We start from the raw sequence: 25,736 nt of genomic DNA, 5'->3' as shown, positions 1-25,736 counted from the left end.
GAAATGGATGTACCCTGATTTGGAAAACACTTTGCTTTTACTTTGGGAGCAGTTTTAGAAAAGGAAGGCCTCTACTAATTAAGAAATAGAATGGGAAACACTTAAACTGACTGAATTATTCTTCCCACTTTCAGTTGCTAAAATTAGTAGTACTAGAAGGCAGAGGGGTATGAGAAGAAAATCTTTGAACCTTCTAGTATGTATTACTTTTATTTTTCATGGTTAGTGCTCCCGTGTCAAAGTTCTTCTACTCTGTTAGCCACACAACATCATATTAGGCTGCCCACAGTATTTACAGGGTTGATCAGATTGGTTCATTCATATTTAATAGTGCATTAGCAGCAGTGGCAGCAATCTGACATTTATTGTACAGGATGTTTCTGGAGCTCTCCAAACAGACATTTTGGCTGTAGATGGGTGCTGTTACCTCTTACAGTTAGCTTCAAGAAAATGGGAATCTCTCTATCTGGTATATTTTCTTTTTTTCTAGGTTCTTTAGACTAGATTTCAGCATGAAGTTGTTTATAGCACTTACAAAAGCTTGTTACATTTTTATGTGCTCGATGGGGAGCTCTGCCTTTGCCTGGTTTCAGCAAGGTAGATGGGAGAGCCCCCTGGTTTTAGGTGTAAGGGTACCATTTAATTGCTTTTCATCAGCTAAGATAATCTTATTTGACTAGTAACCATCTTGGATACCCACTTTTGCTAGGATATTTTAGCAGAAGGAGTTACCAGAACAAGTAAAAGGCAATTTTAAAAGTAGTAAATAATATTTAATGCAGCAACAAGAGTTACTGGTAAAATATGTGGAAGGTAAGAGACAGGAGAACCTGTAAAACTATCAAGTCCATGTAATTCATGTTGTATTTTAGACAGTTTTGCCAAGACACATTTTCTGGCTCAAGTGTGGGTTAATTATGGCAGCATTTTACTCAAAACACAAACATGTCCCAGAATGTTCCAGCTGCAAAACCAGGAAGAGCCATCACCATTCCTTAATTGTCAGCCCCATGATCATTGCAGTGATAGGTGTGAAACTTCAGGGACTGATTTAGGGATCACTTTTGGCTGTCAGTACCTTCATAAGCTTGATAGTATAGAAATAAATCTTCGCCACTAATAAACCTCTTGTATGTTCACCCTGTCCCTGTGGCAGGCTGACTCTCCTTTGGATATGAGGAATGCTTTGAATAACAGGAATGTTTTAAGAGAAAATAAGAGAAGGTAGTTGTGTAGTTCTACATGGGCCTGCTCAGGGGAAAATATCTTTCTGATCCTAGGTTAGATAACTAGTCTGATCTTACTAGATGTAAGCAAGTGATGAACATAGTTATTGGATAATATTACTGTAGGATCATCGATCCCCTCTGAACCCAGCAACCTTCCTGCCTTTTACAGGGGCAACTCCTTCAGTCTGGTGACACTTCTCTGAAGTCACGTGGGATTCAACACCTCACAGTGTGCCTGGAACACTGACATTAAAAAACAAGCTTCAAAAAAATAACCTGTTTCCTGTTTGGTTATTCAGAAAGCATCCTGAGTAAAAGGTTTTTCAACTGCCATTTTCTGCATTGATAAAGAAATGGCCATTACTTTGAAAACACACATTTTTGTGATCTCAAGATGAACACTTCTCCATCATAAAGCTTGGTTTCAAGTAATAGAAAGAGATTTTATTTTTAATCCTGAATCACTTACTACTAAAAGACATGTTCATTTCCAAACCTCAGAGGAGTAACCAGTGTAGTAAAAATGAAGTGATGTAAAGCTGTGTAAGAAGGGTATTAAAGTAAGTTCTGATGACTGGTTCCTTATTGTTCTGAAAAACTTTTACAGTTCTTTCTTTTGAAATTCTCTGCTCAATATTGTAATATTTGTCCTTTACACTTAAACTTCCTTTCAAATATTAACATGTTTGCAAACACTGACATTCTAACACATTTTTAACTCCCTTCTTTTAAAGAGCTTTGATCGCAATTACGTGGCAGCTGAAACTATAAGAGCAGATGCAAGTTGTTTAAAACATGATTTTCATTGTGAAATAACGTTTAGTTAGAAATTGAAATATATTTTCCATTTCCTTTCCCTCAGAGTTACAGAATGACTGCTGTGGTTTATTCTGTGACTTCTTTCACTGCAGATACTGCTGGGTTGGGTGCACCAAGGAAGTACAGTCTTTAGCTGTGCTTAATGCTCTTTGTTTTTCTTCCACAGAGAGCAGGGGACACAGTCAGTGGAGACACTGAAAGGTAATTACTTCTGTCATTCTGTATTAAACTCTATATGTGATCTATCTGGAAATTATAGTTCCGTGTTTACTTTTAGAAATTGAATTGCAATATTTGAGGAATAAATGTTCAGGGTTGAGTGAGAAAAGCATTAATATCATTTAGTAAATCTCACAGCTTTCATGTGCTAACTTCATCAACTATAAAAATTACAAAAGATGAAAAAATACTTCAGATGTAAGTTTATTTAGTTGAGCAAAAAATTATACTGCTACAAAGCAGCAGATGTTTCCCTGCTTCCCCCATCTATTTTTTTTGTTGTTGTTACTTTTGAACTTTAGTATTTCAGAATCCCTCTGAGGATGAAAAGCATTAAGTCTAGCTTAATTTTTGGCAAAAACAGGCAGAATTTGTCAATGAACATCTAACTCTGTTCATAAGTTACTGATTATATTCTTGGCTCTTAAATACTGACATTGGAGGCTTCAGTTCATCCCTTAAAATTGAATTTAATCAATTATATCTAAAGAATAAAATAGTGACTTTGTATTTCTTTCCTTTGCAGTTTATCTGGTGAAGTATGTTCATATTCTGGTTGCATCCATAAACCATATTAAAAGGATGTCTGAAATAACAGATAATTTATATAATTAAGTTTAACTGGAATCTGTTCATACATATAATTATTCTTTTTTACATCTTTCCATCCTGTATATGGCCTACACCTATTTAAGAAGCTAAACTATGCACTGTATATAAAATAATTAGTTACATTTAGAATGTTCTCACCAGTGTAAGGGATTTATAATTTCTGATTATTTTCTTCAGTTCTATGAATACCACCACGGTACAGCTACAGGTCTGAGGTACCACAACCTTAGTTGTTGATCACCAAAGTCACAAGTCACCTCGTGCTGGATTTTCAGGACTCTCAGCATTTTTACCTCTTTATATGTCTATTAAATGCTGTAGTTCATTTCAAAGGCAGTTACAATGGTCAGAATGTGTTGATGTTTCCCCAGCTGCAGGTGCTGGGAATGCTTAAAATGGCATTCAGCTCTATTGAGTAGCACTGCCATCTCAGATGGAACTGTGCTAAAGATGGAGTTCAAAAGACTTTCTAGGGTAAAATTCTACTTCACCTCCTAAGAGACAGTCTTGTCTCTCGATTGCTGCCATTGTAGTGGTCCATTACCTCATCATCCATTACCTCAGCCAGAGACAGATTATTTTTTTTACAATAAATTCAGTATAGTCCCACTTAGAATATAGTCCCAGTTCAGAGCCAAAGCAGCATCCATCTTGTCTAAGGCAGTGGTTACACAGGGGGAATAAAAATGTCATTCTATGTCTCTTTATAAGCAACAATTGGGTTTCACCTTTTGCCTTTACCTCTTACACTGGAGTTTTCAGAACTCACTGTTTTCTGTCAATCTTATGTATTTACTGTTTTCACTTAGTCTCCCAAACCTATCGTTGCAGATGTCTGGTTCTTCACTTGTTTCTCCTCACTTTTTGTTGCTCCCTTTTCTCACCCTCCTTCACTCCAGTACAGCTGTTCCCTCCCTCCCTCACATCCTACCTACTTGACTTTATGCAACAGAGCAAAATCTCAGACCCCTCCCCCAAAAAGTCATATTTCTCACTCCTTTATTTATCTTCCTTCTCCACACCCATAGTTCTTTGCAGCCACAGGGAAGAGGCAGAAAGGAATTTTGTTCTTCCTAGAGCAAAGCATGCCTCTTTATTCCAAGTGCATTGCACATGCTCAGTTTGGCAGGGACATCACCATCCAGATGGAACATCCTTGGTGGACAGGACACAAGTCTCTACTGGACATCTGCCTAAAGATATTTTCCAGGGACATATGACTTCATGAAATTTTGGCAAATTTTCATAGCAAAAGCCTATTCTTTTGTATTTTTGTAAAATGACTCCCCCTTTCTTCATCCTTCTGCCACAGATTTTCAATTTCAGGTCCAAACGTGACTGTATTATCTCTTTTCAACACGTTGAAAAATATTTTTAAAGAGGCAGAATTACATCTTCTTACTCCTAATAACCTTCTTTTAGGTGCTTTAAAGAGCTTAAACCAAAATAGAAATATTTCAGATATTTATCCCACATAGGTTTTGGAGAGTGGGAGAGAAACAGTGTGAGTAGATTCACATGTTTGGGTGAAATAGCATTATCTTCATTAACTCTATAGTTGCCTGTCAAGCTCCTGTTACATGACTGCATCCTTTTCAAAAAAGGGGATGTGTACCAAAAGCACTAGCAGCTATGTGAGAAAAATGTGACTGAGGAATGTTACTATGAATATCTAGCTTTTAAAATCTTCAAATAAGTAGGATGTAAAGCAAGCCTAGCATGTGGGGGGGTTTAGCCTTGAGCAGAACAAAAGCTGGGTATTCCTGCATTACAACTCGGGTTTCTTCCAAATTCTTTTGGCACATCTACATCACTGTTTGCTCCAGCACTAGAGGCAGGGCTAGACTTTCACCTTTCCTGCAGAGCACCCTCAACCCTCCTTATCAAATGCTGTCCATTCACCCATTACACTCTGCCCCCCTCTGACCACTGCAGAGAATCTGAGCTCTTTGCAGCAGTCTTGTGGCTGGGAAAGTAGGGCAGCCACAGGCAAGTTGTGACTCTTCTTTTCTGAGCAGGTGTCACGATTTAGGAAATTACACTGAGCAGTCAGAGGTGGGATCACGGAATGTCTGAGTGTTCTGAGGTTCCAGGAAGGCAAACTTAATTAAATGCTTCCTGGAGAAGCAGCTGATTTGTTTTCCTTCTCACCGGAAGCGATTCACCCTGCTTGGCATTGTGTCACCCAGGAGATGGAGGTGAGAGGCGTCCCACATGCAGTCCCTGCTGCAGCTTTTCTGCAGACTTCTGAACAAATGCTTCACAGGGTTCACACACTCTTCTTTCCTCTTCCTTTTACCTTAGGAAAAAGAAATTTCTGGTAATAGGAAGTCTTGACATCTGTGGATTCTAGATGTGTGCATAATGTAACCAGGCCATCATTCCAGAGACCTTGGCCTTGAAGCTCTTTCTCTGCTTAGCTAAACACACAGGCCAGGCAGAAGGGAATCACACCTTTCATGTGTAGCACAACTGCTAGTTGAATAATCAGGTTTTATGACTATTTGCACTCCATTTCCAAGTGAAAACGCTGCTTGGGTTGTTTATCATAACTTGTCTTTTCTTTGTAAATACTAATGCTTAAAAATTGTTTAAATCATGTCCACAGTGGCATGATTAAAATACGTCAGAAAGTGGTTTGTTTGTTGTGTTTTTTTTCAGTTGTGGTTAATGCTGGAGAAGTAAGAAGAGATAAATATTTTGAAATTAAATTTTAGTCTTGCTATTTTTGTCAGCTTTGCATGTGCAGACCTGTATTGAGGTGACTGCAGAACTGAACAGGTACAGCTGAGGCAGCTGGATGGTCCTTGAAGGATCAGGTGATAGTTTTCAGCCAGTAGCTGAGCCACGTGACACTGAGAAGGGATTTCAGATCTCACTACAAAATACTCAATAATTAATTTGCAGTGAGAAATTACTTGTTGAGACAGGAATATGTTACATAAGCTCTGGAGGTTCTAATAACCTAAATACAAATCATGAATCCAGGCAAGTTGATTATAAATGCATTCCTGTGACCAGACAAATCCAAATTGCTACGTATGTGTTCTGAACCAACCATAAGCAAATTTCATATTGTACCTACAATACTTTTCTGCACAAGTGCATTTCCTAATATGCTGGATTTATCTTTTTTTTTTTTTTTTGCTGGAGTTAATTATGGTGGCCTTGACCCTGAGCTGCTACTGGATTGCACTTGAAGTAATTCAGAATATGAGGCAGGAAGGTTGAAGAGAGCTTTGCATACCCCTTGTATCTAGAAATTTACACCTCCCAAGTATTTGCCAAGGAAAAAAGAGCAGGATGATAGGTGCCATTTTCTGGTTGTTGATGGCTGCTGTGGATCACCAGAGGTGCTACTCAAGCTCTCTGTGTTTCAATCACCATATGCTTCTAAACATCCAGGTAGCAGCAGGGACTCACAGGATATTTTCAAATGCAGGTTTTGCTGTTGTCCCTAATGTTTAACCAACAGCTTTGGAATTATCTCTTGATCACCTGTGTTGTGTACTTGAGCTCCTACATTCATGTAACCTTATGAAACAGGAGCCATCCTAAGAAAAGCTCTCAAAATACTCTGCTTATGGACTGTGCATCAACTTGGACTTTCTATATAGGTCCCCAGTCAGAATGCTCAGAGCATGTTTGTGGGAAACAGTTCTTCTTCCCCACATAAGTCTAGGCCCCTGGCATCAGCTCTTGACAGTGTTGTATCATGACAGAAGAAAAAATACACTACCCAGTAATTTATACCCAGTTCCAGGAGTAAATTCTGGCAGACAGTCATCTTCTTTTTACCTACTGCAAACTTTTATAGATTAAAAAATTGTTGCAAATTGGAATAGTCAAAAGGACCGTTTGGATTGCTCTGTTTGGTCAAATAAATAAATACAAATCAAACAAATTATTAGTGTAAAATTATTGTTTAATCAATAGTAAATATACATGAGCAGTTTCTTATGACTAGAATAATTCTGAGTTACTTCTATCCATTACTGCCAGAGTGTGAGCTCGAAAAAAAGTCAACAATATAGATTGCAACAATTACAGATACCAAAGATGAGGGGGAAGGGAAGTAGCACTCAAAATCATTATTCCTGTTTCTGGATTGTATTCATTCATTCACTGGAATTTCTCATCTCTGTCACCTGTGAAGAAGCCAAAATGAAAGCAATCTGATAAGCTATATCAGTTGGTTCTGATACAGTTATAACTTTCATGTAATGATGGATTTAATAACCCTGAAGGTAATAGAAGGAATTGAGATGTTATAATTAAGAGCAGTGATATTAAGAGCACTTTATTTCATCTTTCTGAGCATTACTTGTGTGATCAAGAGATCCCTAATGTATATGCAGTCCTTATTTTCAGTAGATACTCTCTACATTTTACAAACTGAAACACTACTCCTCACTACATTTTATGGGATAATTAAAGATGTGTTATCTTTCTATGGCAGCAGGTGAAAACATGTTCCCATGTTCCACAAAAGGAAAAGAGGACTGTCAACATGAAGGTGGTGTTCACATTTGCACTTGATTAGTGACGCTTGTTTCTCAGAGAAACTGCGAGTCACTTCTGTTCACTGTAAAAGGAATTTGTGTTTGAACAGAAAATGCAGAATACCCAGAGTTAACTGGATGTAACTGCTCTGGCAGCAGAAGTGCAGGGCTGGGTGCAGCAACACTGCTGATGGCACATGTACAGTGTTTGGTAGGTGACAATTCTCAGCATTCATTAGACATCTTTTACCAGGTGTGTCTTATAATCTGTTTCTCACAGGTTGTATCAAAGACATTAAACCAGAGTACTGTACTTGTGCTACCCCCCCTACTTCTAGGGTTTTCTATTCTGTTTTCTGGAGATTCATTATCACTATTTTCTAATCATACAACACTGTTCCTCATTTGAAATCTTGATTACAAATTTTATCACTAGACTTGCACTTCATTTGCATGTCCTTTAAGATGCAAATTAGAAGTACCACGCCTCCTCGAGTCCTTTCAATTCTGTGTGTTGTGCTTCCACCTAGGTGAAAGTCATTCCATCTTTTTTTAGCTCATTCTTGTCAACCTTTCTACTTTAGCATCAGCATTCTGATTGAACACTGAGCCCATGTGCATCTAGGACTGAGAGCAGAGGTTGTATTCAGCCTTCATCTGTGTTTGCTTCTTAGTGCCTGCATTTCTCTAATTCTTCCCTTTTTATATTTGCTTGTTTGTCCGTAACATAGAGTTTAGTCAAAATTCTGAAGAATAAGGAAAGAGGGAGGCAAACTCCAGTCTGTGATAGACAGCGTATCAGAACTCAGAATAGTCACTGTCCTTTATATTTCTGGCAAATAGGAATACCTCAGAAATCCATTTTAGGAAAACTGTGTGATACACTCAGTATTTTAGAATTAAATTATTTAGAATTAAATAGAAAATATTGCAGTTATTTGCTAAGTATTTTGCCTTTTTAGTGTCATATAATGCAATGAATGTTTTATTTAAACAACCTGAAATAATTGAGTTGGGGGTTGTGTTTTTTTTTTTTAATGGGTGTAAGTAGCTAATTGCTCCTCCTTTTTCTAGATTCTGCAGTTTGTTCCAAAGCAGTAATAGCTGGTCAAGGTTTGGTATTTTTAGGCCAGTGATTGAATCAAAACCAGATAGTCTCAGATAAATTTGTTCTGAAGAGACAATATTAAGAATTGGTTTGTGTTTCTTAATAACAGTAACACTGTCCACTGCAAGCAATGGTTACATTTCCCAAAGGCTTCCTGCTTTAACTGCTGTATTTTGAATAACTTTGATTACATCTGTAAGCAGACATTTGGAAATGCATAGAATGTGTGTGTGTATCCACTACTTATTCAGATAATTTTTTTTTTCTGTAGTTATTTGACATCTTTCATCCTCTCTGCCCTAGATATGCAAGTTCTGCCATCGACCGACAAGGAAGCACATCCATGAGGAAGGTAATGATCTATCAGTGTACTTCACAAAAAAAAACCAAAACCTTCCCAACAGTTCAATTCATTGTCATCTTTTTAAAAGACACTGAAGATATCAGAAACCCTGAAATTTTTCTGTATTATGAGATATGAACATAAAAAGCTAGGAATAATTTCCACCTTCAGAAAATTGGCTACAGCACCCACAGCAGGTCCGTGTGTGTGCAGTACTTTTAGTTAAGTTTAGTAGAAACTTTAGTATGTAAGAACACATACTAGCTTTGGAAGGAGAAGCACAGAAAATGCCTAGATCAGAAGGGAGGGAATGTTGCCCTGAAGGCCAAGAAAATTTTAAAAATCTTAAATTCTTTTAATACTGTGAATACTATGATAGGGAGATATGGGATTAAGACTTCTAAAGATTTCTGTGGTAGCAGTTTTTAAGGTCCTTGGTAGAAAACATCTAGACATTTTATTGTTTAGTGTTTTTCAAATATTTCATACAAAGGACAAACATGAGAAATTTCATACAAAGGACAAAGAAGAGAACCTTCATTCATAGAGTGCCTGTTTCTTCATTCCAGCTTAGCCCTTTTTTCACAAAGTAGGTGCTCCATAACTTTTGAAAGTTACCAGATGTTATTCTGCTTCCCAAATATTTACAAGTGAAGCTAAAGACCAGTGACATTAGCAGAAGGTGCATGACTCAATTTCCTGCAGTTTGTGCAAAGCTGCAGTTGTCTTTATTGGTGTGCCTGCCCTCTCTGCCAATCTCCACCTTGCCTGCTGCCTCTGCTGGAAAACACTTGGACCAAAGGCTGTTTCCAGCCATCCTGACCCTCCAAATAATCTAATACACATCCTGTGAGGAAATCAGCACCATGTGCCCTAGGATTTAGTTACTTTGCCAATGAATGCACCCATGGCTGTGTTTGGAACTCATTAATGGTTTTCCTTAAGAACTGCTGAGGCTCAAAACAGCAGAGATACATGCAACCAAGTTTGCCTTTATGCAACTGGTTCCCTGCATCCTGACGGGTAACAGACCCTCTAGTCTCCAGGGCATTTTTTTACATGTGGCATAACTTTTCATTTGGTGATACTATGACAGCACCCCTACTACTACACTGTGATTATGTTGAGGTCTCATTAATTTAGCTTCATGTAGCACAGATGCAGTTCTGCCACTTTGGGTTTTTTCCATGGTGTGCTTCTTTTTGGGTTGGGGTGGGAGGGTGTGCATTTTGTTTCACATTCTACTTTGTGTTGTGGTTTTAAGATGAGAACTTAAATGCTGACAACCACAGTATGCTCTCCTATCATCTCTCTGTTTCCCATAGCAACTCTGAGTCATTTTGAAGTTGCAAGTTCTGACTCTTTTCTTAGTGTTTACCACAAAGTTAATTATATAGTAGTCCCTTTATCTCTCAGCATATGAAGCTTGAATTTTGTAAGTTAGTGGTGCTAATGAAGTCCTGATTCCCAAGGTATTGCAAACCTTTCACTTTCTCTAGTTTCCTTGCTTTGAATGCATTGCATGTGTACAGAAACACAACAGGGTAAAACTAATTAACTTATGTTTTTAGAAGACCTAATATTGTCAGCTCTCCTTGATTTGATATGCTTGCTCTCCTTGATTTGATATGCTTGCATCTTCATTATTTTTAGAACTTTTCTATTGAATGATGCACAGCAGTTCCTGGTGGTTATCCTGGTCTATATATCCTCCAGTTTTCCATTTTTCTTGCAGTTCTTTAAATTCAACCATGTATCTAAACCAGAATTTAATGATAGGGTTTTATTTAATCACTACCATTTTTAACCTGAATTGTGGACAAATTTAGTGATCTCTTTTTCCAAAACAGATACTTGCTCTGTCCTCATGTCTTTTTATACAGAGAGGAATTGAACACATTGTTCCAGTCACAGCATAGAACTCCAGTTGGCATTACATGACTGACCAGTACTGCTGCTGGGGCTTGCAATACATCAATTAAAAAAAAACAATCTTGCTGTACGTCTTTAATACCTTCTTGCAGACTTACCCTTGTTTTCTTTTAATTCTCTGACTGTTCTTTACTGTGTTTCCTGTAGCACAGGAGCAAGCATCAATCTTTGTCTTCTTTATGGCTTGAAACAGAGATAAATTTGCAGCTACCAAGTAAATGGAGAATATTTAGTGTCTTACAGTGATACAATGTGCATACACTTGGAGAGCTTGTCACCTGTCAGAATTACAATATTTTTGTGAAGCATTCATATGCTCTGACTGCCTGGGAGAACAGTCTGAGATAACCAGGACACAGAAAGCTGGTGTCCTCTGAGCCAGCTCTCCCAGGAGTCAAGAATTACTGATTTCTGCAGGTCACTTGCAAGTGCTCATGCTGTTCAGTGCTGTGAACTCGTTACACTGCAGAAGGGTCACAAATAGGCCTGTGCATGTGCAAAACAACTCCCTCCTCCTCCACTTTTTTTTTAAATAAAACATTGCCTCTCCAATAGTTGGAGTCCTGTTTTCAGCTGCTTGGTTTTTGATAGTAATTAAGCTGTAATCCTTTGTTATCTTGATATTATCTTAAATAATATTTTATTGATAATCCTCAGTTATTTTAAATGTTAATATTGTGACATTTGAACACTTACTTGATATGTTATACCACAGTTTTAAGAAGGACTTTTGCAGCACGTGTTTGTTTTTGCCCGGGTGGCGAGGAGCTGCTCGGAGGCAGGGTAAGCAGTCAGGTGGCCCCTGGGAGAAGATAGTTAACTGTAGTCACCACTAGTTAAAGTAGCGTGGAGATATCCCTGCCAGTGATTGAGGTGCCCTGCCTCTAGGCCCTCTGATGAGCTGAGTGTTATCTGTCCCAAGGAGAACTCCAGAGAGTTAAAAAGATGGCCCATTCTGTGCTGCCCTCTGCCTGGACCTGCTGCTTTATGGCACTGGGAATGCCTGCTGGTCCTTCTGCTGGCAATGACAGCACCAGTTACCACCCAGGCAGCTTTGTTGTGTTGACATGGAGTTTTCCCCCTAGCATTTACATGTTTGAGGGGAAATCCTGACCATCTTTTGAGTAGTATCCTTCTGTTTAGAAGTTTTAAATAATGACATGCTTTTAGCTTTTTTGTTTTAGGAACCTGTAATGATTTTATCACGCAGCCTCAAAAGAAAGGTTTCATTTTTTTTCTCCTCTAAGTTATTCTCTCAACCTAATAAACGTAATTGTTTCCAATGGTTTTAAACAATTGAAGAATGTGACTTCAACATGTCATTGAACACATGATTTTACACAGTAACTACATCATGTCTGTGGTGGATATTTCTTTTTGAATGAATATTTGTGTAACTATCTCATGTATATGTACAACAAACTTCAAGTATCATTCATTTTTAGGTCGTTCATATGAGCTTATATCCTTAGTTTTCAAACTGCTGCATAACCATTCATGCAAAGAATCCTCAGTGATTTGATTGTCATTCTAATTGGTAACCAGGAAAAGATAGGATTTTAATTTGTAGGTTTAGCACCGAGGTGTTTTCTTTATGATCTTTATAATAGTAGTAAGAGAAAAATGACCAAAATGAGATCCTATGATGACTGATCCTGTGATAACACTCTGTAACTAACCCTAAGATAGCCATGAGAAGGGCAGTGAATTCCAGCTGTTTCATGCTACATTTTATTTTCATAACTTTCTTTTTTTCTTACAGTCATTCCATTACGCTTCCCTCAGGGTAAAAAGCAGAAAATGGTCAAAAGGTAAGTTATTTAAGATAACATTTTGGGACTAGAAAATGAGACAGCTTCTCTAAGTCGTCTTGATCAAATGCCAAAGTTAAGCAAGTATTTCTCAATTTGATAGTAAACATCAAAGTGAAATGCCAGATAATCCCTAATAAATGTGTTGTAGGGCATAATATAGCTAGACTTGTTGCTAACATTTCCCCTGACTTAGCTAGAATAAAGCTACTATTTGTATATTTTGCCATTTCCTTCTGCTCTGTTTCTTTACCTATTCATGGCTTATTTGAGACTGTTAAAACAATGAACTTAAAAAAATAACTCCAGCATAATAATTTATGTGAAAGCATATGTCCAGTGAGCTCTTTTTATTCTCTTTGTTGGTTTAGTCTCCTTTCTGAGAAATTTTTCCTTTTATTGTACTCTACATTTTTAATACTTCTGAGCCTGCCCAGGACAGAGTACAGTATGCTATTCTAAAATGAGGAAAATATTCAGAAGTTGGTTGTGGATGGTATTTTGATGTTATACAGTTTTCCTCACTGTTCCACAGCAGCAGCACAAATATAGCTCTCCTAGCAATATGAATCTGCTTGTTCACAACAAGAAAAGAAAGACCTGGATCTGTGTCTGTAAACAGTAAAGTTAAAATACTGTTGTTCAGTTAAATTCAGGATGGAAGAAATGTAAGCATGTGCATTTTGATGGAAGTTGATGATCTTTGTTTCAACTGTAAAAACTGACTTTAAAAATGCCTAGGATTTTACAGGCCTTCTGCTGCTAAAAGTAGTAACCTAAAATATGCAGGAGTAGTGGCTACATCTGCATACAGATTATGTCATAGCCCGAGTGTCAGATTGAGTGCTAAATGAATAGATGTTAACTTTGGGATGATGATGGCTGTCTTAATCAGATAAAAATGCAGCCCTATGAGGAACGGACCCTCTAGAGATTCAATAAACCATTACATAAAACAGGCCCTTTTAATTTTGTATTCATGCTGAAGCCAAGACTGCAGAGCACTGTGGAATTTGGAAATGGCTGGTTCACTCTCCTCTCTCTGAAACTGGAGGGGACTGGGCTTTTGCAGGGTTTGGAACTGGATCATGGTTACACATTAGTAGTGTGTTTATACTGAGGCAGGTTCTTTGACTCTTCCATGCTGTGAGGTGTCTCACACTGTTGTCACGTTCTCAGGGAGCTCTCTAACAAGTGGGAGCAGGAGACGGATTTCCTGCAAAGACCTGGGGCATGGAGATTGTGAAGGCTGGCTATGGAAGAAGAAGGATGCCAAAGGTTACTTCACACAGAAATGGAAAAAGTACTGGTTTATTCTGAAGGATTCATCCTTGTACTGGTATACGAACCAGAATGTAAGTAAACTCTGTGTTTGAAGAAAGGCAAAATTAAACCTTAAGCTTTATCATTCTTTTGGATGAAGGCTGGTTTTACTATGTGGTAGGATATGTTAGTGAACTGCCACTTTAATTGCCAGGTCTGGGTCACTCTAGCTGGAAATATTTCAATTGCACTTATTTTTTAAACTCTCCAAAGTTCATATGTAAGCTTAATAAAACAGCAGATGTTCATGGCACTCAAAGCCATGAATATGTCAGTAGTTAATACTTTTCCACATACTGTATTTATTTGGACTAACACTGTGTTCTCCCTCAGCTCTCCTTACCTTCAGTGGTGTGGGGAGATGTACACAGTGTAACCAGCCATGTTAGTAAAGCATTATGTGAAGCAGATGGGAAAATCTGAATTGGTAGATCTCTTTATCTGGAAGTTATTCTTGTATAGATGTTCCTCTTGCTTTTTGCTGAATCAGTTTGGAGTTTGCAGTTTCTCATGTGTAAAATGCTGTTCTTGGCAAAATTGTTTTGAAAACTACTGGGCCTATGTTTGTGCAATCTGCATATATGTAGGGAAAAATAATGGAGGGGGGAAGCCAAAAATCATTAGACTGCTGTTCTTCCACTTGTGTGCATTGAGTCCAGTGCTTGATCTAAACTGCCTGCATACAGCCTGCTTTGATGACGGATATTTTAGCACGTATTTTCCATTTTCTTCAAGAGGACAATTTCATTAGCATAATTATTCTCAGTTTTAGTGTTTTCTTGTCAGCCCAAAACAGCATTGCTTCACACTGTGGATGATAAAGACCTTCAGACTGTGTGTTGTACATTTTGTTTGACATTGTTGCATGCAAGGTGATAGTCAGTATGTGTCCCACTGCTTTTCAGTCTGTTGCTGACAGCCAAGCCATAATTCATTGGACACTTGCTAATACTTTTCAAAAATCTGGCTGGTGTTAATGTCTCCTTTGGTTTTCCTGGTAAATTACCTCGAAAGAAGCAAAAAGTGACAAGAGAGACTTTCTAGTTGCTACTTTTCCATTTGGTCACTGGTGAGCTCACTGTGGGTCCCTCCTCAGTTGTTATCAGCAGGGCAGAGGGTCTGCACAGTCGTGACTTTCAGAGGAGGCATCTACAGAAGGGCTGTCAAACGTTGACTCTGTGGTGAAGAAACTGCAGCTCTGAATGTCTGTAATGCTATGTTAGGTGCTGCCTTTGGTGCTGAAAGGTTTTCTGTCATCTTTGGCAAGGGGGAATTAGGATGACTCCAGCTCCTTGAAGGAACTGTCAGTTTTGTTACTTCATATAATTTTCTGACATTGTATGATGAAGTAAATACATTCGAAAAGTAAAAACATACAGGGAAAATACGTTCAGTATTTCAACTGGTTGGATTGGTTATTCTTAGTGTAGGACCCAAATGGCTACTGCTCTTTTCTCTCTTCTCTAACTCTATCATCTTCTTCACCATCACTTTTTCTTCTCTTTTGATAGGATGAAAAAGCAGAGGGATTCATTAGTTTGCCTGAGTTCAGGATAGATAGAGCAATTGAATGCAGACGGAAACAGTAAGTAACGTGTCCATTATGTTTACAGCTCAAAGGATCACTCTTGGAAGTGAACTATATATAGTACTGAAAGTTTGCAAAGTGCAAAAAGTTACACAGAAAACCTCGAAATGTGTAACTAATACGTAGTAGATCCTCTTCAGCTTTAGTGTTCCTCTTTATTATAAAAGATACAACTGAAGGTAAATTGCATTACATGTCCTTCAAAGAGCAGCCTTCCAGATAGCCCAGTTAAAACAGTCAACAAGGAAAGAAAAAAACAACACATTAGCCAAGAGATAAAACTTTCTTAGGTTCAGTGTGGTCATCTTGGTGAGAATGAAGTATGCAAGAAACAATCCCCCTAGGAAATACCATTAAAAATATCATAGTGCGGGATGGTGAATATAATCTCCATTTTCTCCTCTGCAGAGGAAGCTTACACACCCAATATTGTGTTATTCTCAACTGTTAAAATATTTAGGTTCCATACCTCATGACCACTGTGCTCTTGCTTCTGTGCATACTGCTCCTGCAGTGTTATGCTCCCATATGCTGAGCTCTGCCACACTTGGGGCAAAGTGAACACCAGCCACTCCAGCAGTGCTGGGAGCTGGGTGCCTCACTGCCAACCAGCAGGTCAACAGAACCATTCTCACACTTTGAGATGAGGTATCTCCTGAGTGGTTTGCATCTGTCTTCTGTATTTATCTAGATCTCTCAAAACGTGCTGCCACAGGGAGCTACAGAGAATAGCATTACAGATACTGTCTCACTAAAACTAACCTACTTAGATACATTTTTGTTGTGCTTTTCCAATGACTAAACACAGTTTTGGTCTGAGGAATAGAAGTCCTACAGTTATGAACAAGTGTATAATAAAAATACTGAAGGTATGAATTACAATAGAGACTCATCAGAAAATCAAACCTCTTCAATCCCTTGTTGTTGTCTGGAGTTATTATTAGTGTCTGTCTGAGAAGTAGAAGACAGTGCAATTTATACTTTCATTACTCCTTTCAGCTGAGAGTATCACTAGAAATTAAACGTGAGCTGAGCACTGGAAATCCCTCTGAGGAATGAGTAGATATTAATAATGATATTGACCAAAAATACAGGAAAAAATAATACCCTTTTGTTAGAACATAAAACACTTAACAAATTTCAGTGAATTAACCAAGATCAAACGGAAGGTCATTGTGCACAGCTAGAAATGGCTTTCAGAGCTTTCCTCTAAGCATTAGAACACATTTCCTCAGAACACGTCTTGGAGAACAATTTCTGTGGGGTATGTGCACAGGAGAAAGTCAGATTAACTAGAATTTTGCACACTACTGGAAGCTGAATACCTTCAGGCTTTGAATCCTTTCAGAAAGAGGTAGGTCCAGGGCTAGAACTATAATGAAGATGTTAATAGTATTCCCTTTCCTCACTGAGCTGAGTTTCCCTTTGATTTCTTCCTTCATGGACTATCATTTATGTATTTCCCCCATCATAAAAACTGCACCTTCCATTTGCCCCTGCCACCTGCTCCTCAGAGAACAGCAGGGAAAGCAAATCCAGTGTTAGGCCTGTTTCAGTGTATCCAGCCCATGGGAATGGAGGGCCCTGCTTGTGTTGCAGCCAGCTCTAATCCACAGTCCATAAGCCCACATTTAAAGCATTCCTTTTACAAATAGAATCAAGGTGAAGGTGATTCACTTTGACCCAGCATATTCTGGAAAAGTTCTAAGTCACACGTTGTTATCCTCTCTGCTACACTAGAGGCAAACATTACTGCTAGGGTTTTCTTTCCTCCTTTTCAGAGGTCAAGGGGAAGACAGATTTGACAGGATCAGTACTGGCTTCTTTCCACATTAGGATATCTCTTATTTAATAGGGGGGTTTTAAATAGGTGCTGGAATGTAACCTAAAATTCATTGCAAGCTTGAAATCTGCAAATATAAATCTGGCTGTGTTCTGACTCATGTCTAGATGATGGAGTCCTTATAAATGTTAATGCAAAAAGGAGTAAAGCTATTTCCTTGACTCTTAATAAGGACAGGGAAAGAAACCTAGATTTTTTTTATTATTATTATTATTATTATTTTATTTTTGTTAGGTTCATTTGGTTTTAAATTAAAATTGCCTGAAAAGTATGCTTGGTATTTCAGAGCATAAAAAAGTCCAGCTAAAATCCCAGTGTTAGTTTTCTTTCAGCTCTCTTAAAAGCAAAAGACCATTTTGAGGCTCAGCTTGGATCTCTCCTCAAATTTCTGTTATTTTCAGAGCCATCAATGTGAAATTCTCAAACCTTATTGAACTATAAGAATTTGAAATCCTACTGGAATAATGAGTAGATTTGTCTTTAGAGCTGTTGGGTCAGATGGAGGATGCTGCTTTATAGAATGCCTATCACTGGTGCCCATGCTGCACATTGCATGAAGCAGCCTTGAGAAAACTTTCACAAGAATATATAGTAATTGAATGCATTAATCTCTATGGTTTGATGATTTGCCTCACTAATGCATTTAATGAAGGTACCCTGATCATTATACAAATTATACAAATCATGGCATTATCTCAGACTGGTTTATCTCTCCAGGCTATATTTGGGTGTAGAATGACCTTGTCCATGGGAGAGGAGGTTTCTTGCATTGACACTGGAAAACTTTCCACTGCATCCTCATGGTTAAAAATTACCATCTTGTACTAGAAATCCTAGTTATTTAAGTTTGTGTGATGTGGCATTACATGAATATCAGGTTATTTTCAAACATACTGATAATTATAATGCCCCATGATTACCTTGACCCACAAGACTAAAGAGTAATGCAACTACATGTATGATTAATCATTAACTAGTGCTTTGCCTGAACTTCCAAAGACCTAATGAAAACTTTCATTGCACAATTAATACAAATCTAGGTCTTACATTTCTGAAAGCATTTGCTATACTGTTGGTACCTCACAGTCTGACTTCATGGCCAGAATTCTATATAAAATGTCCCTGATACAGTATAGATAGACACAAAGTTGTATCTTGAAAGTTGCTACAGTTTCAGTAATTTTTATTACTTCTGAAATGGGCTGGAAGGTCTTTGTAGGCAGCAAACCAAACCTGAGCCACTGGGGAGGAAAGGAGGCTCACAGCTTCCTGGGCTGTGTTAGCTGAAGTGCTGCCAATAGAGGAAGGAAGTGATGGTTCCCTTTTACGTGGTACTCAGGACACACATCCGAAACAAACCAAAGGTAAAAATCTAGGGACCATTCTTCTGCATTATTCATATTTCTCTGTACATGTAGAACTATTGCTTTCTGCATCTGCCTCAAAGGAGGTTGTAGAGAGACAAGTGCCAGTCTCTTCTGACAAGGAATAAGCAATAGGATGAGTGGAAATGGCCTCAAATTGTACCAGGGAAAGTTTAAGCTGGATATTAGGAAAAATTTCTTTACAGAAAGGGTTGTCAGGCCCTGGCCCAGGCTGCCCAGGGCAGGGGTGGAGTCCCCATCCCTGGATGTGTTTAAAAGCCATGTAGATGTGGGACATGGGTTAGTGGTGGCCTTGGTAGAGTTGGGTTAATGGTTGATCTTGATGGTCTTAAAGGTCTTGTGCAACATGAACAGTTCTATGATTCTGTGATTTCCCTGGAGGCTTTACTGCAGGTCTTAATGCTAGTGTATCTAAATGCTTCTCTAATAGCAATCTTTGTGACACTCTGGGTGATTAAATGGATTTATTGTCCCATTTTGCAGCCCAGAAACAGAACTGGAAGATGTGTAAAGAAAAAGTTCCCACAGAATTGGGATCTCCACTTCATAACAATAAAACATAACGATGAGCATTTCATAACATATCCTCAGAGTATGTAAATATATAACAGCATAACACCTTCTTGCAACTCTAAATGCTCACCATTTCAATAAAATATCAGAATATCAGGCAAAAAGACTTTAAGATATATTCATGTAGTAGCCAATTATTAAGTTTGCTGTGGCTTTGCAGCACAGGGGAACTCCTTTGCATAAGCAGGAAGACCTGCAGCATTTCATTGGTTTACCCTTACACAAAGTCTTGTTCTTTCTGCCTCTTATGACACATCACAAAACCATAGCAACTGAGACAGGAGGCCTTCAGAAAGTAGCTTTATCTGTTGCATAGTCCTGACTCACCTGTCTGGCATGACCACTCTCTGGGCCTTCACTGAGCTGGGGCTCCTGTGAGAATGTAAAATTCAAATACATAATAACATCTTGTATCACAACACAAGACCATAGTGGAGCCAAACTGTTTATCACACTAACTCTGACATATTTTAACTTTGAAAATACTGACTTTGAAGCCTCGATATTGGCATTTTAATGCTTTTTTGTATGTAAATTTCCTGTCTAGGAAAATAATCCTATTTACAAGCAGAAACTCCATCATGTGATATTCTAATAGGATTAATCAAGAGGATTAGGATCTTTAGATCCACCGAATAATCCTCTCCAATTCGAGCTGATACTTCCAGCTCAGAGCTGGAAGACACTTGGGCAAAAGGAGCACCAGAAGGGGGAGTTTGTTGCACAGAGTTCAGACCAACTGCAACCAGTGTGCTGACATTGCAGTGAAAAATACACCTGTGGTAAGAGCCTTCCCTGCTGAAACAGCATCACAATCTGGGAGTATTGGTTTAGTAATGGCTTGGTTTGAGTGTTAAAAATTAAGTCCTGTAAGGAGGTACTGGGTTTTATATTTAATTCCACAGTAATTAACCATGTGTAATGTACCACTCTAATACATGTCTATGTACATAAAGACAGTTGCAAAAGTATTCCACATGTCCTGCTGACAGACAGGTCTCTGTTTGCTGGAAGAATTGGAGTTGCTGGTAGTCAACTGGCATAAGGGGAGTGAAAAGTTCCACATTAAGAAGCAGGAGACGAAAAAAGATAAGAATACTTGACACTAAAATCATAGTATCCTAATCGGCTAATACATTTGATCAGAGGACGCTTAAAACTGTATTTATATGATCATCAAAATCTCTTGCACTAAAACCTCACCACCCAGCAGGTATAATTAACAAGCCGATGCCATCTAGTGGGCATCAGAGAAGCTCCCTCCCTAGTGGGGATTTCTCGTGTGCTCGGGATTTTCTCCGGCAAAACACAAGTAGCAAGCGAGATGAGGATCTGGAGTTGCAATTATCACTGTCCAGATGCCCAAATGATAATTAAATGCCTCTCAGTTCTGGTTTTATGGAATGAAGATGTTTTATGAAGCCTCTCTCTGCGAAGGTGAACTTACCCTTAATGTACTTGTAATCTAATGAAAAGGAAACTGCCCATGATCACAACTCTGCTGCTGCCTCATTCCTCTGTACAACTTCTGTTAGGAAAGCCTGTTTCTGTCTGCATTTGCATTAACCATCTATCTAAGCACACCAGTGTGGGCAAGTGAAGCTTCTTCAGCTTTCTTTTTCATCTCTGAGAAGAGCAATAAATCAGAGCAATTATTAAAATGCTCATTTGCATTGAACCTATTAATAGTAGAAACGTTGCATCACAGGTTTTTCATAATGCCATGTGTGCTGGTTCCTAATCTAATTCTTACATCTGGTAATTACCATATAAATGTCAGTATTTTAACATAAATGTTATGAATGATAGAGGGGGGGTTAACGTTTGCCAATTAAACAAAATAATAGTCTTTAATGATCTGAGTTTCTGGTTTCCTTGACAGCAATTCTTCTTTTAATTATATTCACACACAAAAATTGTAAAAAAATCTGATTATTGTTCTGGTGACACAAGTTAAACAGTACAGGCTGTGAAGTTAAACCTGCTGTGATATGCTTTGGGAACTATTCCAGTGATTTCTAATTTTACTTGAACTTTCCACAGAACTTCATTCTATAAATTAATCTCCAGCATAAATTTAAAATCACCAAAGGGGAGGGAAAAAAAACCCAACAGCTGTGACTTCTTGTCTCAAAAGCTGTCAGTGAGAACAGGCTGGGCAATACAAGAAGGTGAGATGCACAGAACTGGCCATGAACTATAATGTAACAATAATACAAGGTTTAAATCTAAATATTGGCAACTCTGTTATTTGATAGGTGGCACGTGAAGAAGCATTAACCAGTAATTAACTAGTTGATTGCAGAAACAGTAGAGCAAAGATGAGTAGATTAAGAAGAAAAGTACCTGGGATATGGCTGGTTTTAACAGCAACTTGACAAAAGCAATCCCTGGAATTTGAAGTGACTACTTAAATTGAAGACTATTTAAGGATCTTTATTATTATCTACCTCCAAACAAAGCAAGCCTACTACTTATATTGCCTAGATTATTCCATATGCTCCTATTAAGCTCAAATTCAATGAAGACTATAATTAGGGATGTAAAAATATTGTGTGAAACTTAGGAAACATTTATTTAAGCTCATTCTAGAGATCTTAAATTCTCTTGACTAAGTAAAGACAATTTGAGAGTCGTGTATTTTTAATGCCGTCTCTAGTTGAATGCAATTTCTGGCTGGTTATTAATCTTTATATTCCTTCTCTTCCTCACTTATGAATGTAAAATACAATTTTGGATAAATTAATGTATGTCTTTAGAATCAAAGTTACAACAAAGATATGAGACAGTTTTGCCACATAAATTGGCAGTCCACTGTTTTTCTTTGAATAAGACACAAACCACAGACACCTAAATATGTGAGAAGAGGCAGTGGGATCAAACTCTTATTCCTTTACAATAGTTGAACTTAGGAATCTAATTTGTACTTAAATATACTCGGTGAGGTTTTGATATTTACCCAAGAAGTTTTTAGATGTGGTTATCGAAAAGATTTACATTTCTGAGTCATCCAAAAGCTTCTGAAATTTGTACAAAGTACCAGTTAGTTTGCAAATGTCAATGCAATCGGATCAGTAGGAATCCATCTATAATTCTATCCAGCAAGAGATTCAGGCTGAGGATGCAAAATGCCTCCAAAAGCTGCAACACACTGAGGAAATGCCCAGCAGGTCAGTCTTCTGTATTTGTAGACAAAATGTTTGAAATAAAAGGTATCCTTTCTTTTTTTTCTGCTTATTTTATAGTGCCTTCAAAGCATGCCACCCCAAAATAAAGAGCTTTTACTTTGCAACAGACTGCCTTGAAGAAATGAACAGGTAAGTTACGTGTCCTTCATCACTGTACTCCAAGAATTGAAAAGAGTATTTCATCTCACACAGAAATATCCTCTTGGAGCATGATATAATGCTGACTGTGTCCTCAGCACAGTCCCCTAGGCCCCCGCTGATTTCAGGATGTAAAGCTTTGCCTTGTGGGGCTCATTTTATTTCTGCTGCTGTTTTCTGCCACATTACATGGCATAGTTTTGCCAAGGTGTGTGAGGGAAGTGAGTTGTGTCAGTCTCATCTGTGTTCATTAGAATTGTTGTTTGTCAATGTGCATAAAGTTTATCACGTTTCTAATTTTGTGTTGATCTAGGACAGAAATATTAACATGGGATAAAAGCTTCTGGTACATAATAACAATGCACCTAAATCAAAGCTCGTATTTCAGTGTGTATCCACATGATGGGACAAGACAGTTTTCAGTTAGTTCTGTTGATAATCCACAGGGATGTGGCATGACCAGAGAAAAGCAATTTGAAGCCATATTTTAACAGGAATGGGATTGAACTAAAGAGATGCATTTATTTTTCATGCCAGAATTTAAATAAATAAATAAACACTAAAAAACCCCACCCAAAAAAGCAACAAAAACTCCAACCCCCAACAAACCCAGTAATAATTCATTTGGTTCATTGCATCACTGTCCTAACAAGGAGCAGAGGCTAGCAAAGTTCAACTGCTAACCCTACTGTGTGTTTTTAAATGTCCTTGGAGGTGCTGGGAGGGCACTCAGAACTTGCCTGGACAAGGTCCTGGACAACCTGATCCCACAGTAAAGCTGGCCCTGCTGTGGACAGGTGGGAACAGCCCACTTCCTGAGCTCTTCCCACCTCAACTACCCTGTCCTTCTGTTTAGTGATCCTGTGCTGAAGGCAGAGGCTAGATAAAGGTGGGGAGGCACCTTTGATCCTCAAAGGCAGAGCCAAATGTTCTACCTCCTCCTGTTACTTCAGTAATTTATTTATTCTCAGCTGAAGCAAAAAGCAAGGACACATGGGGCAATGTTCTCATACCTTGAAGTCTTAAATCTTGCCTGGTGTAGACTGCTGAAACTCTGAGGTATGCTGACTCTTGCTGTTTGCAGACTCAGACTCAACTACCTGATGATGCAGCTGGTTTTCTTTCTTTAATACTAATGTCTAAAAATTATTTTAAAATTAAACACCTGTATTCTGTGGCTTACATGGCCCTTCAAGGAATACTGCATTGATGTTCAAGGCTGGCTGTAGTGAAAGAGTTCAGACCAGTTCATCATCCACTGATGATGATGATCAGTTCCCAGGAGTATCTCTCTGTGACTAAATGCCATTTTTAGGATGTCAATTTGTTGAAAATATGTGTCCAATATTAATAGTGTTCCAGTGTTCAGTTATTTGGTGTGGCTGAGATTTTTTTGGTCCAAAACTGATGTGAGGATCTTCTGCTGGCTTTGACAATATGTGGTTTCTCCCTGGACTTCAGCTGCTTTGATGGCTATGATTTGTTGAACTGCCATTCATCACGTCTTTCTATTAGTCCATAAAATGTTCTGACTCAAGGAGAACCAGGAAGTCTAGACATACATTCTATAAACTGCTCTTACAATATTCATTGATTTTTCTACTCCGAGGAGCCAATGACACTGTCTTTGTGACAGTTTCACAGCCTTCATGGAGAGTAACAACTGGAAAGTTGCCAGGATGTATTTTCATATCAAACTGCCATGTTAGTTTGGAATTTATGAGACCCTTTTTCCTGACTTTTTGAGCCTGCTTCCCATGAGAGTTGGCAAAGGGTGAACTTCCCCTTGAAGTATTATTTTAATTTTTTTTGCAGTGTCTTTCCTTCAGAAATGCTGTTCCTGTAGAGCAATTTTAATTCACATTCAGCCCAAATGATGGATTACTGTGCTCCTTCTGTCAAATCCCTGGGCATCCCCTGCAGCCTTTACATACTTCCTGGCATTCCTTCTTACAGATGCCCTGTGTGAAATTTGAAATGGGCCAGCCAGAATCCTAGATAAAAAATGCACTTAAAATACTGCTTTTGCAAATCTCTGCCTTCCCAGCAAATTGCTAACCATGTCATCTGAGGCAACAGGGCAAATAATCTGCGTGGTATCTCACACTCCTGTTGTCACCATTAAATTTAGCTGGATTTTCTGTGCTAACAGAGGGGTAGATCTTTTACCCTGAAAAGTAAAGGAGTTCTAACAGGAAAATGAACACAGCATCTGTTTTCACTTTGTGGGGAGCATACACCCTTTCTTCAACTGCATTTATCAGCAGCTTTTGTTTTAACAGCTGTTTTTACAGTCTCTTTCTTCAGATTCACTGTTTCATATGGATTTTTTTTTCCTCTCCAGAATATTTTAATCTGCCTTTAATACTTCCTTGCTGTTGAAAGAATTGTGTGCCCATGGGTAGTAATTGATTTGTCTGTAGCAGATAGAGTTCCTGTGTTGTAGCTGAGTTTTCCCTGCTGTGTTGCATGGTGCAGGCAGCCTTTGGTTTGCAAAATTAATGTGCATGCTGTTTTGTCAGGTCTTACATGGGCACAGTTGTGTTCTTAGAAATGAATTAATAATGAAATTGATGAGCTCATCTTGTGCTTGCCACGGTCACGGAGTTCTCCAAGCTTCTTCAAGGCCTTATCTCCCAGAACTGCTTCATCTGTTACCAGACCATGCATAACCTGTTTATGGCTTTAATACTCCAAAGGAAGTCAGCATTGAATTTAATATTCAGTTGGTTTATAACATCTACTCTATTTAAAACTTCCCTGTGATTGAAGTATGCAGTGCATCCACAAGCTCCTCGTGGACTCCAAATATTTAAAATGTAGGAGTTCCTATTTTAGGCTGAATAATTTGCTCATATTTGATTGGAATAGCTAGGGTTAACTTTGCCATTTTAGTAACTCCCATCCATCTTCTGCATTCATTCAAAAAATATAACAAATATCTGCTACCCACTGAAACAGAGTGAGGATTGATTTTGTAGGGCTCACTTCCAATATTTTCCAAGGAAAGACCTGAAAGATTCTAACACAATATTTCTTTTAAAAGAAATTGTTTGAAAATGGAACTGTTCTGAATTAAATCTCCATGGATTGCAAGCAAATTTTGGGGTGCACATCTGTGGC

General features: G+C 38.3%; 1 protein-coding gene across 1 annotated transcript in view; it reads left to right on the top strand.

Annotated features, from left to right (window-relative positions):
* LOC127389682 (connector enhancer of kinase suppressor of ras 2-like) overlaps window positions 1-25,736 on the top strand; it is a 183,101-nt gene that overhangs the window by 142,776 nt on the left and 14,589 nt on the right. The window contains exons 14-19 of the mRNA XM_051630420.1: window positions 2,215-2,249; window positions 8,793-8,841; window positions 12,527-12,575; window positions 13,755-13,930; window positions 15,410-15,483; window positions 22,533-22,604. Coding sequence (XP_051486380.1) covers window positions 2,215-2,249; window positions 8,793-8,841; window positions 12,527-12,575; window positions 13,755-13,930; window positions 15,410-15,483; window positions 22,533-22,604 — 455 coding nt within the window. The remainder of the gene's footprint in view (window positions 1-2,214; window positions 2,250-8,792; window positions 8,842-12,526; window positions 12,576-13,754; window positions 13,931-15,409; window positions 15,484-22,532; window positions 22,605-25,736) is intronic.

The sequence above is a fragment of the Apus apus genome, chromosome 12 (assembly GCF_020740795.1).
Source record: "Apus apus isolate bApuApu2 chromosome 12, bApuApu2.pri.cur, whole genome shotgun sequence".
Taxonomy (NCBI): Eukaryota; Metazoa; Chordata; class Aves; order Apodiformes; family Apodidae; genus Apus; species Apus apus.
The sequence above is the reverse complement of the archived record's forward strand: the minus strand, read 5'-3'. Positions and strand labels throughout refer to the sequence as shown.